This window comes from Eschscholzia californica, unplaced genomic scaffold (genome assembly GCF_041429995.1).
Source record: "Eschscholzia californica isolate CP2 unplaced genomic scaffold, dmEscCali1.0.p SCAF_6, whole genome shotgun sequence".
NCBI classification, from domain to species: domain Eukaryota; kingdom Viridiplantae; phylum Streptophyta; class Magnoliopsida; order Ranunculales; family Papaveraceae; genus Eschscholzia; species Eschscholzia californica.
The window spans coordinates 26719845-26734771 of record NW_028238483.1 but is presented as its reverse complement, the minus strand read 5'-3'; the positions used below and the strand labels follow the sequence as shown (position 1 = coordinate 26734771).

Here is a 14927-nt window from a genome sequence, read left to right as displayed (position 1 = left end):
ATGCTAAACCTTTATTAATCAGTAACAAAATAGACTTGTTCAACAAAAAAAAAAAAAAGTAACAAAATAGAGATCCCGAAAAGACAAACGATTCTAGTATCGGGGTACCCATTTTCACCTAAAGAAATACAAGAATAAGATCTTGATTAACTTTTATTCAGAATGATTTATACTTAACTTCTTAATGAGATTATAGTAGTGTTTATAGCAGAAGAGTAAGGAGGATGATTCAAGGTTGACCCATCCGAATTGGTGGGGAGAATAAAGGGAGAGAATCCCCGTTTAAAGAAGATACCATATATTATACGGAGTATATATGAAACGATGCCAATTAGATACATCCATTCATGTGATGAGTTTCCATTCATATCTGATATCTCATATGAGACCCCATGGATTATAATAAAAAGGGTACTCATCACTCTTCAATACCCACAAGGTGGGAGTGCCAATCTTGGCTCTTTCTATCATCTTCATATTTTCTCTCTTGTGGAGAATTTGGCATTATTAGTTCATATATTGTGAGTAAAAATTTTTTTTTCCTTTTTTTGGTTGTTGTTTCATATTTTTTATTTTTCGTTAATGAAATAATGGGACACCTGCTTGTTTTTATGTTGCAGTTTTAAAGAAGAAGAAATCTCAATATGGACAATGCAAAGCAAAACCAAAATCGAAAGAGAGATGGAGAGAACCAAAATCGAAAGAGAGATGGAGAGAAGAGGAAGAAAGCAAAAGACACAAAGAGAAAGATTCAATCCAAATTCGAACTTGTACGTAAGGGGGTATTTCTTCATGAAGATATCACCTTTGAAATACTTTCTCGTTTACCTGCCGAGACAATTTTAATATTTAAACAAGTATGCAAAATTTGGGGATCTGTTTTTAGTAGTACTTATTTTATTGATAAGAATTTGAGGGCTCGACGGCAGTTATTAAAGCTTAATAATGATGGGGAAGAGGATCTTAGTGGGGTTGAAGCTTCAAAAGAAAATTTAGGTCTTCTTTTCTCATTTCGTTTTAAGCGAGAACCCAACACTCAACTATATTATGAGGACTATGATAAGATAATTAGGGATGAGGATATGTACTCGTACGAAAAACTTACGATGATAGACATCCCTCCGACCAACAAGCCTTATTGTAGATGTGATCCAATTGGTTCCAGCAACGGTTTAGTTTGTTTCGCCTTAACCGACTATTACAACTCCCCCTACACACTCTGTCACATTTACAATCCTGTCTACATCCTTAACCCTCTTACCAGAGAATACTTCAACCTTCCAAGACTTCCGGAAAGTTATAGGGCAATGACATGTGGATTTGGTTTTAGTCCTATATCTAATGAGTACAAAGTTGTTCGAATCTACTACTCCCAGATGGATAGCATTATGGGACATGTCCAAGTATACACTATAGGGAGTGGAAGTGGATGGAGAACCCTGGGAGGAATACAATTCAAACGACCAAAATCAGGCCCATTACTTTGTGGTATCGATCTGGACGGTGCCCTTCACTGGCTAGATAAAAGTAAGTCGAAGATTTTAGCTTTCAATATAGCGGAAGAGGTATTCAGTTATATCGATTTGCCTCCTAGTCCTGGTTTATCACATACTGCTGATTATATCGACCCTCTCCACGTATTTTACATCGGAGTGATGGGGAGGTGTTTGTGCTTATTTCATGAAATGAGATTCACATTTCTAAACATATGGTCATTAGAGAATAGGACAAAGAATGAGCCTGGCAATTGGAAAATGAAGGTTAGTATTAAATATGAAGGTTTACAAAATATACCCTTTGCAGCTACCAAGAAAGATGAAGTTTTAGTGTGGCAGAATAATACAATTCTTTCTCGATACGACTCAGAAACTATGAAATTCATACAACTCACGAAGGCTGATCGAGGTTTGGAAAGTTTTTATGCAATTCCTCATGTGAACAGCTTGGTTTCGATCAAAGCTCTTGGCGAAAATAATTGCAAGAAAAGAAGACGATTTGTTCGCAAAGATATTACTGAAGAAGTTTAACTTCAATGCCTAGTTTTTATTTCGATAAATGCATACTTATAGGAGTATTTTATTCCGATAATACACACTTAGATTTTATGTACTCCAATAAGTTATGAGAAACCTTAAGAACATTTTTGAAGTTGTAGCAACTTATTATTTATCTATGAACTCATAATATTTGCTTTATATCTAGTCCTTCATCATCGCCTTATATAAATGTTATATCTGTTGGGAAAAATAACCTAATTAACTTGTTCAGGAATATGAAGATAAACGATGCGAAAGTAAAAGTAGAGACATCAAGATTATTTTACGTGGCAAAAAACCCCTCCAAACTAGAAGGTAAAAAACCACGGGACCTAGTCCAGAAATCTTCCACTATAATTAAATAATGGGTTACACAATTCTTCAAGATGTGTAGAAACACTCTTGGACAACTCTTCACCAAACCTATGGTGGATAAACTGAACAAAGAAACAAAGAAATAAAAATCTCTTACTCCTTAGGATTTGAACAAATCCTAGATTACTAAAGGTTGAAGAAGATAACCACAAACTAAATTGCTTCACAAGATTAATAATCTTCTTTTCTTCAAACCAATATTCTGCTCTTTCAATCTCTCTTGAAAGAACCACTTCAGAAATCTCTCTTTCTCTGGCTTCTCTTTGTTCTGGAAGTTGTTGTGTATAATCTCTTCCCTTTCATTCCCTATTTATAATAATAAATAAGGAGGTTTACCAATAGAAATAGGAATTCCTTTTTAGGCTTGAAAAAATAGAAGTTTCTATTTTTTCCCCAAACAAGGAATAAGGGAAATCCTATTCCAACTAGGAGTCCTTTTATTATAAGGAGGGACCCCAACAAACTCCCCCTCCCGACTTATGAAGAGGGACCTACCATCCCCAAACCTGCAACACTGCTACATAGCTCATGTTTGCCTTTGGGTAATGGTTTTGTCATCATATCTGAACCATTGTCTTCAGTATGGATTTTCTCGATCTTCAACACCTTTTCTTCAAGAACATCTTGGATCCACTGGTATCTCACATTTATATGCTTGGACTTGGAATGGAAACTAGAATTCTTACTGAGGTGGATGGCACTCTGACTGTCGCAATGAATAACATAATTATCTTGTTTCATACCAAGTTCTTCTAACAGTCTCTTCATCCATAACATCTCCTTGCAACATTCTGTAATGGCAATATATTCTGCCTCTGTAGTAGATAAAGCTACACACTTTTGTAATTTAGATTGCCATGACACTGCTCCCCCTGAAAATGTAAATAAGTAGCCTGATGTGGACCTTTTAGAGTCTACATCTCCTGCCATGTCTGCATCTGTGTAACCGACTAATACTGGCTTATCATTACCAAAACATATACGAGCTTTAGACGTACCTCTAAGATACTTCAGAATCCACTTCACTGCTAACCAATGCTCTTTGCCTGGATTAGCAAGAAATCTGCTTACTACTCCAACTGCAAATGCAATGTCTGGTCTTGTACACACCATTGCATACATCAAGCTTCCTACAGCTGAAGCATAAGGAATTTTCTCCATTTCTTCTTTCTCACTTCTAGTTGATGGACACTGATTACGAGTCAACTTGAAGTGACTGGCTAATGGACAACTCACTGGTTTTGTTTTGTCCATATTGAACCTTTCTAGAACCTTCTCGATGTATCTTTCTTGTGATAGCCAAAGTTTTCCAGCTTTTCTATCACGAGAGATATGCATGCCAAGAATTTGTTTTGCTGGACCCAAGTCTTTCATATCGAAATACTTGTTTAGTTCCTTCTTTAACCTGCTAATTTTATTAGCATCCTGACCAACAATCAACATATCATCAACATAAAGTAGAAGTATAATCAAATCTCCATCAGGAAATTTATGAACGAAAACACAATGATCTGAAGCCGTCCTGTGATACCCTTGATCCTTCATGAATGATTCAAACTTTTTGTACCACTGTCTTGGTGCTTGTTTCAGCCCATATAAACTCTTCTCTAACTTACAAACCAAGTGTTCCTTACCTTTAACTTCAAACCCTGTTGGTTGTTCCATATATACATCTTCCTCCAAGTCACCATGAAGGAAAGCGGTCTTGACATCTAGTTGTTCAATTTCTAGGTTCATACTTGCAGCCAATCCCAATACTAACCGTATAGAGGACATCTTCACCACCGGAGAGAAAATCTCATCAAAATCAATACCCTTCTTCTGCCCAAATCCTTTCACCACTAGGCGTGCCTTATACCGTGGTTGTGAATTTCTTTCTTCGGTCTTGATTTTGAAAACCCACTTATTTTTAAGAATTTTCTTATTCTTAGGTTTTTCAACCAACTTAAAAGTGTTGTTCTTATGCAATGATTCAATCTCATCTTGCATAGCTTTCAACCACTCCTTCTTGTGTTCATCATCTACGGCTTCTTCATAACACTGTGGTTCTCCACTATCTGTAACCATCACATACTCGTGTGGAGGATACTTGGTAGATGGTACTTTCTCTCTAGTCGATCTTCTCAATTCAACTGGTGGTTCATGTTGAACTTCCATTTCCTGCTCAACATCATCACCCATAGGAACATCTTCATGAGCTTCATCTTCATGATTTTGTTCTTCACCTGCATTATCATGCATAACCTTAGAAGAGATATGTGGATCTAGATCAATGAGATCATTACTATGATTCTCATGCTTCTCAACTTTCCCAAAGTCCTCAATAGTTTGATTTTCAAGAAAGACCACATCTCTACTTCTAATAATCTTCTTATCGACTGGATCCCATAACCTGTATCCGAACTTCTCATCTGCATACCCTAAAAAGATGCATTGCTTGGCTTTATCATCAAGCTTTGCTCTTTGATCTTTAGGTATATGCACAAAAGCCCTGCAACCAAACACCCTTAAGTGTTCATAACTGACTTCTTTCCCAGCCCACACTCTCTCAGCTACATCTCCATCTAATGGTGCTGAAGGTGATAAATTTATCAGATAACATGCAGTACGCATTGCTTCACCCCAGAAGCTTTTAGGCAGCTTTGCTTCTGAGAGCATACATCTGATCCTCTCCACAATCGTGCGGTTCATGCGTTCTGCTACACCATTTTGTTGTGGAGTTTTGGGAACTGTCTGTTCATGTCGAATACCATGGGTTTTGCAATACTCTTCAAACGACCCGATGTATTCTCCTCCATTGTCAGTGCGAATGCACTTCAATGATTTTCCTGTCTCCCGTTCTACCATGTTGTGGAAATTCTTGAAAACTGCAAGTACCTGATCTTTGGTCTTTATGGCATATGCCCAAACTTTCCTGGAAGCATCATCTATAAAAGTAACAAAATACAAAGCACCACCAAGTGTTTTGACCTTTAAAGGTCCACAAACGTCAGAATAAACAAGCTCCAAAACACTGGATTTTCTTTCAGATGCATTCCTTTGAAAGGAAACTCTATGTTGCTTTCCTACTAAACAATGAGAACAAGTTTTTAAATTTATACCTTTTATGTTCGGTAAGTCTTGTCGTTTAGCAAGGATTTGAAGTCCTTTCTTGCTCATGTGCCCGAGTCTTCTATGCCAAAGATCAGTGGAAGAATCTTTTTCAACTGTATTCAATTCTCCTTTACACAGTTTTACTTGAGTCCTGTATAAAGTACAACACTTCTTCCCCCTTGCTATCACCATTGACCTTTTTGTGAGCTTCCACTTTCCATCACCAAAGTGACTGTGGTACCCTTCATCATCTAATACTCCGGTAGAGATTAGGTTATATCGAAGATCTGGTATATGCCTCACATTCTTAAGAATCAATGTACTCCCTGTGCTCGTCTCAATTTTCACTTCTCCAATTCCTAGGATTTTTGAGAAACCTAAGTTTCCCATCCTGACTTTGCCAAGGTCACCAGTTCTGTAAGAGTTAAAGAAATCCTTACATGGAATAGCATGATACGAAGCACCTGAGTCAACCAACCATGTCGTTTCTGGTTCTGACTCAGCCATACTTAAGCAAGTGTCTCCACAACCTGAGAGTAAGATAATGTCATCACTTGAGGCAACTGCCGCAACATTATCTTGTTTTTCATCATCCTTTTTATTTTCCTTCTTTGTTTTCTTGCAATCACTCTTGTAATGACCCATTTTTCCACAACCAAAACATCTAACTTCTTTCTTTGGTTTTGATCTCCCCCTTGACTTATCACGGTTATGAGGTTTTCTACTTTTACCTCTCCCCCGTCTTTCTGTAACAAGTGCCTCTGAATGAGACTCGTCTGACGATGATTTCCTTCTTGTTTCTTCATTCAACAAACTACCTGTTACGTGATTCATACGCATTATGCCATCAGGAGCAGAATTGCTAAGAGACACCACCAATGTCTCCCAACTATCTGGTAAAGAATTTAGAAGAAGTAAGGCCTGCAACTCATCATCCAAAACTAACTTCATTGCAGAAAGCTGGTTTACTAGACTTTTCATCTCATTCAAGTGTTGAGCAATTGAGGTTCCTTCTTTATATTGTAATTTTCCTAGCTTTCTGAACAAGTAAGCCTTTTTGGCAGCTGTCTTCTGATCATACAATTCTTCTAATTTCCTCCATAGACTATAAGCGGAAGTCTCCGTCGATACATGATGAAAAACACTGGGTTCTACCCATTGTCGAATAAATCCAACAACCTTACGATCTAATACCTTCCAGTCTTCTTCATCTATCTTCATCGGTTTTGTACCGTGATTTTCAATGGGTGCAGCTAAGTCTTTGCAGTATAACAAATCTTCCATTTTTGCTTTCCACATCAAGTAGTTTTCTCCATCTAAACTAATCATTCGATTAGTATTCACTTCCATATTTCTGACTAATAAATCCAACCTTAGCTCTGGTACCACTTGTTGGAAAAAATAACCTAATTAACTTGTTCAGGAATATGAAGATAAACGATGCGAAAGTAAAAGTAGAGACACCAAGATTATTTTACGTGGCAAAAAACCCCTCCAAACTAGAAGGTAAAAAACCACGGGACCTAGTCCAGAAATCTTCCACTATAATTAAATAATGGGTTACACAATTCTTCAAGATGTGTAGAAACACTCTTGGACAACTCTTCACCAAACCTATGGTGGATAAACTGAACAAAGAAACAAAGAAATAAAAATCTCTTACTCCTTAGGATTTGAACAAATCCTAGATTACTAAAGGTTGAAGAAGATAACCACAAACTAAATTGCTTCACAAGATTAATAATCTTCTTTTCTTCAAACCAATATTCTGCTCTTTCAATCTCTCTTGAAAGAACCACTTCAGAAATCTCTCTTTCTCTGGCTTCTCTTTGTTCTGGAAGTTGTTGTGTATAATCTCTTCCCTTTCATTCCCTATTTATAATAATAAATAAGGAGGTTTACCAATAGAAATAGGAATTCCTTTTTAGGCTTGAAAAAATAGAAGTTTCTATTTTTTCCCCAAACAAGGAATAAGGGAAATCCTATTCCAACTAGGAGTCCTTTTATTATAAGGAGGGACCCCAACAATATCGTAATTTTGGTTTTATCTTACTGGAGCTTTTGTAAAATTTGGTTGGACTTGTACAACATTAACCTAATTTATGTTCTTACTTTGACATAATTAAAGTTCTTATTTTACGTTAGAGTATGAAAATAACATTCAGTTCTTGTGTTTGGTAGGAGACCCCAGAGGAGCTGAAGGAGTGATAGAACTACTGGGCTCACGGATCTTGATGCCGGAAGAACTCCGATCAGCCACTAACTTGGTACGAGGCTTCTTGACACCAGAGAAAGATGGTTGATCGTTTGTCCTGACCCGTTTCTTCAAGAAAACTGAAAAGGGGGAAAAGAGTAAAAAGTACAAATAAGAAGGGACAAAAAGAAACAAAAGGACGAGGGAAAAATCATGAAACACATGCCCGGATAAGAGGAAATCACACCGGCTGCAAGGAGAACATTAAAGTCAGCAAGGTATTTAAGAACCAACCCTTCCTTCCACTATTCAAGGCGGACATAGTCTCCAGACACTTGGTGTCTCCAGCGTCAGAGGAAAACTTGGGAAGTTCAGTCGGAAAGTCAGGGGTACGAGCAACGAAACCAAAATCTTTGGTAGCATCCGAGGGAGGGACAAAGAAAAACCTCTCTTTATAATCTTTAGGAGTAGATGGGGCAGAGAAGAACAACTCCAAGAGAGAAGAGAAATAGTACCAAAAGTGATCACTGGACTTGACAGAAACAATCTTATCAAAAGCATAAAGACTGACATTTTCACCCAGATGATTATTGAGCAGGTAGAACGCCATGATCGTCATCACAGCATTAGGGCTCAGTTGAAAAAGGTGAAGACCGTAATGATTTAACAGGTTCACCAGGAAAGCAGGAAAATGAAAAAAAACAAGTCGAGCTTGAAGAAAGCCTCATAAATGCCAACACGACGGTCGGAAGTGGGGCAACCCGTTCGTCAAGAGTGGGAAGAAGGAGCTCAACAGTAGTTAAAAAGGAATGCTCTGCACGAAGATTATCAAGATCCTTCTGAGTCATGGAATTAGGGTGACGATTATGACCTGAGTAAGAAGGATCGTGGGTAGGAGCAGCCATTGATTCAAGAAAAAGGAAGAGTGGGAAAGAAGCTTTGGAGGGCAACCAAGAGCGCCAAACAGAGATAGGAGAGCTAAAAGGAAAGGATATATCTTGAGGAACGAGCTATTTATAACGCAGCCCCAAAGGCAATATCAACTGCGGATCCGTGCCAACAAGTATCACGAATAGCATACGAACCGTGGCAACAGTAACTGACGACCGGGAAAAAGCAAATACTCTCGAGCCAAACAGATATAAAGGTAAAAAAGGAATCGGGAATAAATAAAAAAATAAATAATATAAAATAATAATTCTTTATTCATAATTCTTCATTCTGAAACAACATCCGTTAAAAAAAAATTACAAGTAAGGACATCCAAGGCGGGCTGGATGATCAACATCCATTACAGAAGAAATTGCGAGAGTGAAAAAGAAGCAGTTGAGGACAAGAAAAAAGGCATCCGACGTACTAAAGCTGAATTCATCAACACCGACCTTAACTTCGAAAAGACTCGAAAAGCATTGAAAGAGCAAAGGAGAAAAGAAATTGAGGAATAAAGACAGTTCGAGGACGTCTCGTCAACACCAACGACCCGATCGGGAGGAGAATCCCCTCACTCAAAGCGTCACCATATGAAAAGTTGGGTGCAAGTCGATCTCTAGAAGTATCTCCCCCAGGAGAAAAAAATGAGAGACCTTGGTCTAGAATGACATCTAGCCCACTACCATCTTGGGGGCTAGATCCAAATTGGCATCCCGGATAACTATCTCCATTGCACTACAAAAATCGCGAATATTGTCGACGGTAAAAAAGCGTCGGGATAATATAAATTTCGTCGGCATAGCTCACTGCCGACGACAATAAAATGGTCGGCAATATAGGCGTCACGAAAACTATCCGCGACGGACTTCTCGACGAAAATAAAGCGTCGTCATACTTTCTGCCGACGGTTTGTGTAAATAAAACACCGTCGGCAGTGAGAAAGATAATTTCGCGGGAACACCATTTCCCGCGAGTTTCTTAACCTATGCCAACGGTTTTTCTTCCAAAAAATCGTTAGCAGGTGTTGATTTTACCAACGGTTTTCACTCCGTCGGCAATAGTTAATTTTTTTTTTGAAATCTATTTTTTGTCCCGCTGCTGCACCCCGGTAATCCATAAAATGCAGCAGCATAATGCATATTAACCTGCATAACTATCAAAATACCTAATACACATTGAAGAACAAGTCATATGTTTCATAATAGCCATTGTCTAACGAAAACAAAACCATGAAAGATTTGAAGATTCAAAATTACAAAACTAATTTAGGAACAATGAACTTATAAAAATCAGATCTTCAACAAGTATCTTATCACCTCTGAAACACCAACAGACCTGCACAAAGAAACAACCGAGCAAACGATATTCAAACTCAAAGCTTGGAACTCAATTTACAACAATGGTTAGAAAAATTAAAGGAGACCAAAAACATCATCTTTGGAATGAAAAATGATCAAGCTGACTTCCACAACCAACAAAGATTTAACCAATGAATATATGAATGAATTATCATGTAACTTTGGGTTGACTTTCGAGAGAGACGAAATAATGTGGGGAAGACTTGATCATCAATAAGATCCAGATGTAAGAGAAGCTAAAAGTGCGATTCTAGAGGTAGTAATCACTTGTAGGTTTCATGGAATGAAGTCAAACTATCACTTAGCACTACAATAATACCTTCTTCTTCCTATATCACTTGTAAGTTGTGCGCGTATATTGCCCCTATATATCCAAACAAAAATACAAGAAATCATCAAAATAATATAAAACAGCAACATACAAAGCTAACAATATGAGATCAATAAGTTAAAAATACCTCTGATGACGAACTAGCTCCCTGTGATCGCATGAAATTCATGACTTGTGTCATTTGTGCTTTCAGAGAAGATACCTCTGATGTGACATTACAAAGCTTCTCTTTTAACTCAGCATTCTCCTCTTTTAACTCAACATTTTGTTCCTTAATATTGGAAAGTTCTTGCTCTATTTTCTTATTAGTTGTTGAAGATTGTCGAGGAAAGAGGTCTTTCGGCTTCACATGAGGCATAAGTCGAATTCTACCACTTCGCTCTGGTCCCATGACTTGGGCAAAGATGTCATTAGGACCGGGCAAGTCCTTAAATTCTCCATCAGCATTCTGGGTCGCAATCTCCGTTCTTTGCTCCATATCTTTCTGCAAATAGAATAAACTTGATTAATGTCTATATTTATCTACATAATCATTATGAACAAAAAAGCATAATCGCATGAGATGTAAATTATTACTAGCAGCTCGACTGCATTGGGGTCTACTCCGTTGTCTTTACTTGTATATGTTGTTTTAAAGAGATCGACGCGAGTAGACTCTCTTTCATTTTCTTGTCGGAACTGTAACAATCAACACACACAAAACAATAATTAAGAAGTTCAAAACAAAAAACAAAAATCATAAATACAAGGTTTACCTCATGAGAAACTTGTGCTAGGGATTTCGACCCAAGATGGTGATTAAGTTTCAGAGCAGCCCTATTTCTGGCATTTTGTTCGGCTAACTTCTACATTTAACAGAAAAAAAAATTTAGAAACACATGCAAAAACTTCAAACAATTATAAAGGGATGAAATTTTTTTGTTTTACCTTAATATTGTGTCCCAAAGTTGAACCATCGTCAACCATTGAGAAGAGACAATTCCTGGAGGAATCGATTTTTTGCATTCACTCTTGTCTTCAACATCTGTATAAAACTTTCTCTTCGTAGAACATTTATGATCTTTCCACTTTCTGTTTAGCTCTCTACTTAGAAGCTTATCAGACGCATCAGGAACGTCACACAACAACTTGAAAAACAAATAAGTAAGTAGATTGAAAACAACATAAAAAAAAAAGAGATAATATTTTAATGAAAACCCAAATCTATTACCATAATTTCACTAACAGCTTTCTTTTTTTGTTCCTCGTCTCCATTATCGGAAAAACATCTACAAAAAAAAAGATACCAATTATAAACTCTAACAGGGGCCTCATCTTGAAGTCCTTAACGAAAAAAGGAGTTGAAGAGGAATATCAAAAAATACTAAAGATACTAGAGAAAAATTGAAGTGTTGAAGAAAGAAGCCAAAGGAGGCTATTTTTAGTGGAAGAAGAAGGCCAAGGGATTCATAAGGAGAATTAAATCAAAATAGCCTCGGTAGCGCGCCAAGTGATACTGACTAAATGTCAACGCGCGACCTAAGACTGACCAGGTCTAAAGGAATTAATAAGACTTGACAGAATTCGCTCGACTATCTAATCGCGAAACGCCACGTGGCCACATATGCAGCATAAGGTATCGTGGGCAGTTATCCCGAAGATCAACGCCGAAAACGCGTGATCAGAAGATCGGATCCATGACGTCACAAAATCACGCATGGAGCGAAAATCGCTCTCCATGAGCAGAAACCGAACCGTATCACGAAGAACAGAATACGTGTATACATATTGAATAAGACCACTACCCAACCAGTCCTGGTCAAAACAGCGTTGACGAACAAACGCCCCTCCAGCGCAGTTACGAAGAAGAACTTCACCAACAGTTCGGCCAAAGTCAGCCCCGGAACACGGAGCATAGGAAATTTAAAAGAACGATCGAGCTTCACGAAACAACTCTGGTCCATGGATACCCCTTTTCTTCAGGACCATTTAAGATATTTAGCGACCGAACCCAAGAGTTACTTCTACTCCTCGGTCTCTCTACTTTCGACTAAGGAGTGGCGAGACTCATGATGATGCATAAATTGTCTAGACGTTGACTAACATCAAGAAGTCAAGAACATACCTGAAGACTAACGGGCCAACCCGTCTTAAGGCAAACATACCGGCTAAACCCCGCTACCTACGCCCCTAACTGCGAGGTCAACTGAAAGTAACAGTATTGTTTCGCCCTCGGCACTGACAGATCAGCCATGAGAATATCTCTTTTAGTCGGCTCTTTATACCATGAGAATGTATTGGTCAAGATGCCCTAATCAGGGCCAAACGATTCCATTAAATAGAGAAATAGATACAAATGTGAAAGGGCTAAAATCTATATAACAAAACACAATGTTTTGTGCTGACTGAGACAAGTCAAAAGACAAATCCGGTCGTTCGTTGGGATTTTGATAAAATCCACACCCTGTGATCTATTACCCACCTTAATTTTTATAAATTTATTGACCCACTAAACCAAAGAAAGTGAATAAACCAAATCTCACCTCCCCATTAATATTATTTAATTGGGTCATTATCTCGGTTCATATCATCTTCTCCAACTTTTATTTTCTTCCCTAATTTGTGTTTCCATCAATTTTTCCACCCGTTACAATTTTTTTCCCCTCACCATTAATGACATCCGTTAGAGAATCATTTGGCTTGACATATTTTACAGTTTGAGGTTACAATTCAACTACAAAAAATGGTTAACTTTGTATGGTTGTTTCAAGATGAAGAGGTGAAAATTAGCTATTTTCTTTTGGGTTATTTCCCAGATGGCCACCAACTTTGTAACCAGCTTTCTGCCTGCCCCCTACTTTAGCAATAATTCTCGTATGACCCCCTTTTTCGTTATCTTTAACTTTCCATTACTCTCTCCTCCATCTTATTTTCTCTCTTTGCCACATCATTTCAACACGCCACATCATCGTCTTCACCGGCAGTGGTCGCCGGCCGGCCAAATTTTCGGCCGGCGACCTTCAAACTTTTTTTTTCTCTCTCTCTCTAAAAAAAAGTTTGTTTATTTTTTCATTCCTCTCTCTCTCTAGATCTGTTCTTGAGAGAGGAATGAAAAAAAAAAAATTAGAGAGAGAGAGAAAAAAAAAGTTTGAAGGTCGCCGGCCGAAAATTTGACCGACCGGCGACCACTGCCGGTGAAGACGATGATGTGGCGTGTTGAAATGATGTGGCAGAGAGGGAAAATGAGATGAAGGAGAGAGAGTAACGGAAAGTTAAAGATAACGGAAAAAGGGGGCCATACGGGAATTATTGCTAAAGTAGGGGGCCAGGCAAGAAGCCGGTCATAAAGTTGGGGGTCATCTGGGAAATAACCCTTTTCTTTTTAACCCAAGTAAGCAAATCTTTTCTTCACTTATTTTAGGTTTTTGTGATGAAAGTTTAATTTAGAATTCTGTGGTGAAAACTTAAACTTATTGTAGATTTTTTTTTCTGATTGCAGAAGAAAGGGGTGACGTAATTGGGTAAATTTGATGTTTAAATAGTCACTATATTCTGGTTAATTTTTATAGATTTGTTAATTTTCTTGCACATTTTTGTTTGAGGATTTTTCAGTGTTCAGATTTAGGTCACCTTATGTGTTTTGCCATCTCGGCATCTGCTGGTCTTCTTCAATATTCATCGGAGTTTCTGGTAAAGTATCTCCTTTGTTGATTCTTACAAAGAGATTTTTATTCCCCTTCTCTCTTTTGTTGTTCCTATTATCATTATTTAGTTGTTATTGCAAATATTGTAGGATGTTCATATAAAGTTTTTGAAGAAGAGAGCACAGTTTCAGAAACTTGCAAGAAATGGATGATGGTTTTTTTCACTTTTTGTTGTTGAAAAGATGACGGTTTTCTTACCTATCAAGAAGATAACCGAATTGGATACTTGCACTTCAAAAGCAAACTGCAAAACTTTCAAAACAACAAACTTTGCTGCTACGAGAGATCCATTAATTATAGTTTCTTCACTTCATTAGACCGGGTGGGTGACTTTGGTGGCGGTCTGGTGTGTTGCATGGGTCATCTCACAGTTAATCCTCTAAAATTTCATAGGTGGCGATAGTGAGTTTGTTGACCATGGATGATGTTTATTGTTTTTCCACTTTGAACATGAAAGTTTGAGGAAATCTTCATCAGAGATTATAGAATTCTAAATCTTCATTACCAATTCACGGAATAAAATGGGTGTAGGTTGTATGGGTTTTGGAATTGACAATAGCAAGTCTTACCAAAACAAGTTGCGACACCAAATGGATAGGTTGCTTGTCCTGGCCAGTAAGCATTCCAGCTCGGCTTGTTTTGAATATATGATATAGTTCATCTAAGCAAATACTTGATACGAAACAAAATAATGGAATTAGAACAAAGCACGTAGGATCCCGACATCCCGCCCCTCATCCATTTTAATTTCATTTTTAGGTGGTTAATTATTTTTGTGGTTTATTTCTTCTTATAGGTTTTTTATTTTGGGCTGATCTTATTTCGATATCTTCTTATTTATCATAATTTCCTAATTGCCTCTAAATTTTGGTTTTAGTTGTTATTTATGTTACTTCCTTTCAATTTATGTCATAGTTTTTTTTTTAT

General features: G+C 37.6%; 2 protein-coding genes across 2 annotated transcripts; one reads left to right on the top strand and one right to left on the bottom strand.

Moving 5' to 3' along the window:
* The first annotated feature begins 644 nt into the window (after positions 1 to 644).
* LOC147533009 (putative F-box protein At1g47730) lies at positions 645 to 2027 on the top strand. The gene has a single exon (XM_086650004.1). The coding sequence runs from the start codon at positions 645 to 647 to the stop codon at positions 2025 to 2027; it is 1383 nt and encodes a 460-aa protein (XP_086506130.1).
* An 8293-nt stretch (positions 2028 to 10320) lies between these two features.
* On the bottom strand, positions 10321 to 11167 carry LOC147533008 (uncharacterized). The gene is made up of 4 exons (XM_086650003.1): positions 11073 to 11167; positions 10935 to 10995; positions 10445 to 10801; positions 10321 to 10350 (listed from the first exon to the last, which is right to left on the bottom strand). The coding sequence occupies exons 1-4, from the start codon at positions 11075 to 11077 to the stop codon at positions 10321 to 10323; spliced, it is 453 nt and encodes a 150-aa protein (XP_086506129.1). The 5' UTR covers positions 11078 to 11167.
* Between the last annotated feature and the right edge of the window lie 3760 nt (positions 11168 to 14927).

Excerpts from the sequence above, each read along its gene's own strand:
- LOC147533009 (XM_086650004.1), top strand. The coding sequence starts at position 645 with ATGGACAATGCAAAGCAAAACCAAAATCGAAAGAGAGATGGAGAGAAC.
- LOC147533008 (XM_086650003.1), bottom strand. Across the intron at positions 10,802-10,934 it reads CTTTAAAACAACATATACAA|AAAGATATGGAGCAAAGAAC; the intron begins GTAAAGACAACG and ends TTCTATTTGCAG. Across the intron at positions 10,351-10,444 it reads GAGCTAGTTCGTCATCAGAG|GGGCAATATACGCGCACAAC; the intron begins GTATTTTTAACT and ends TTGGATATATAG.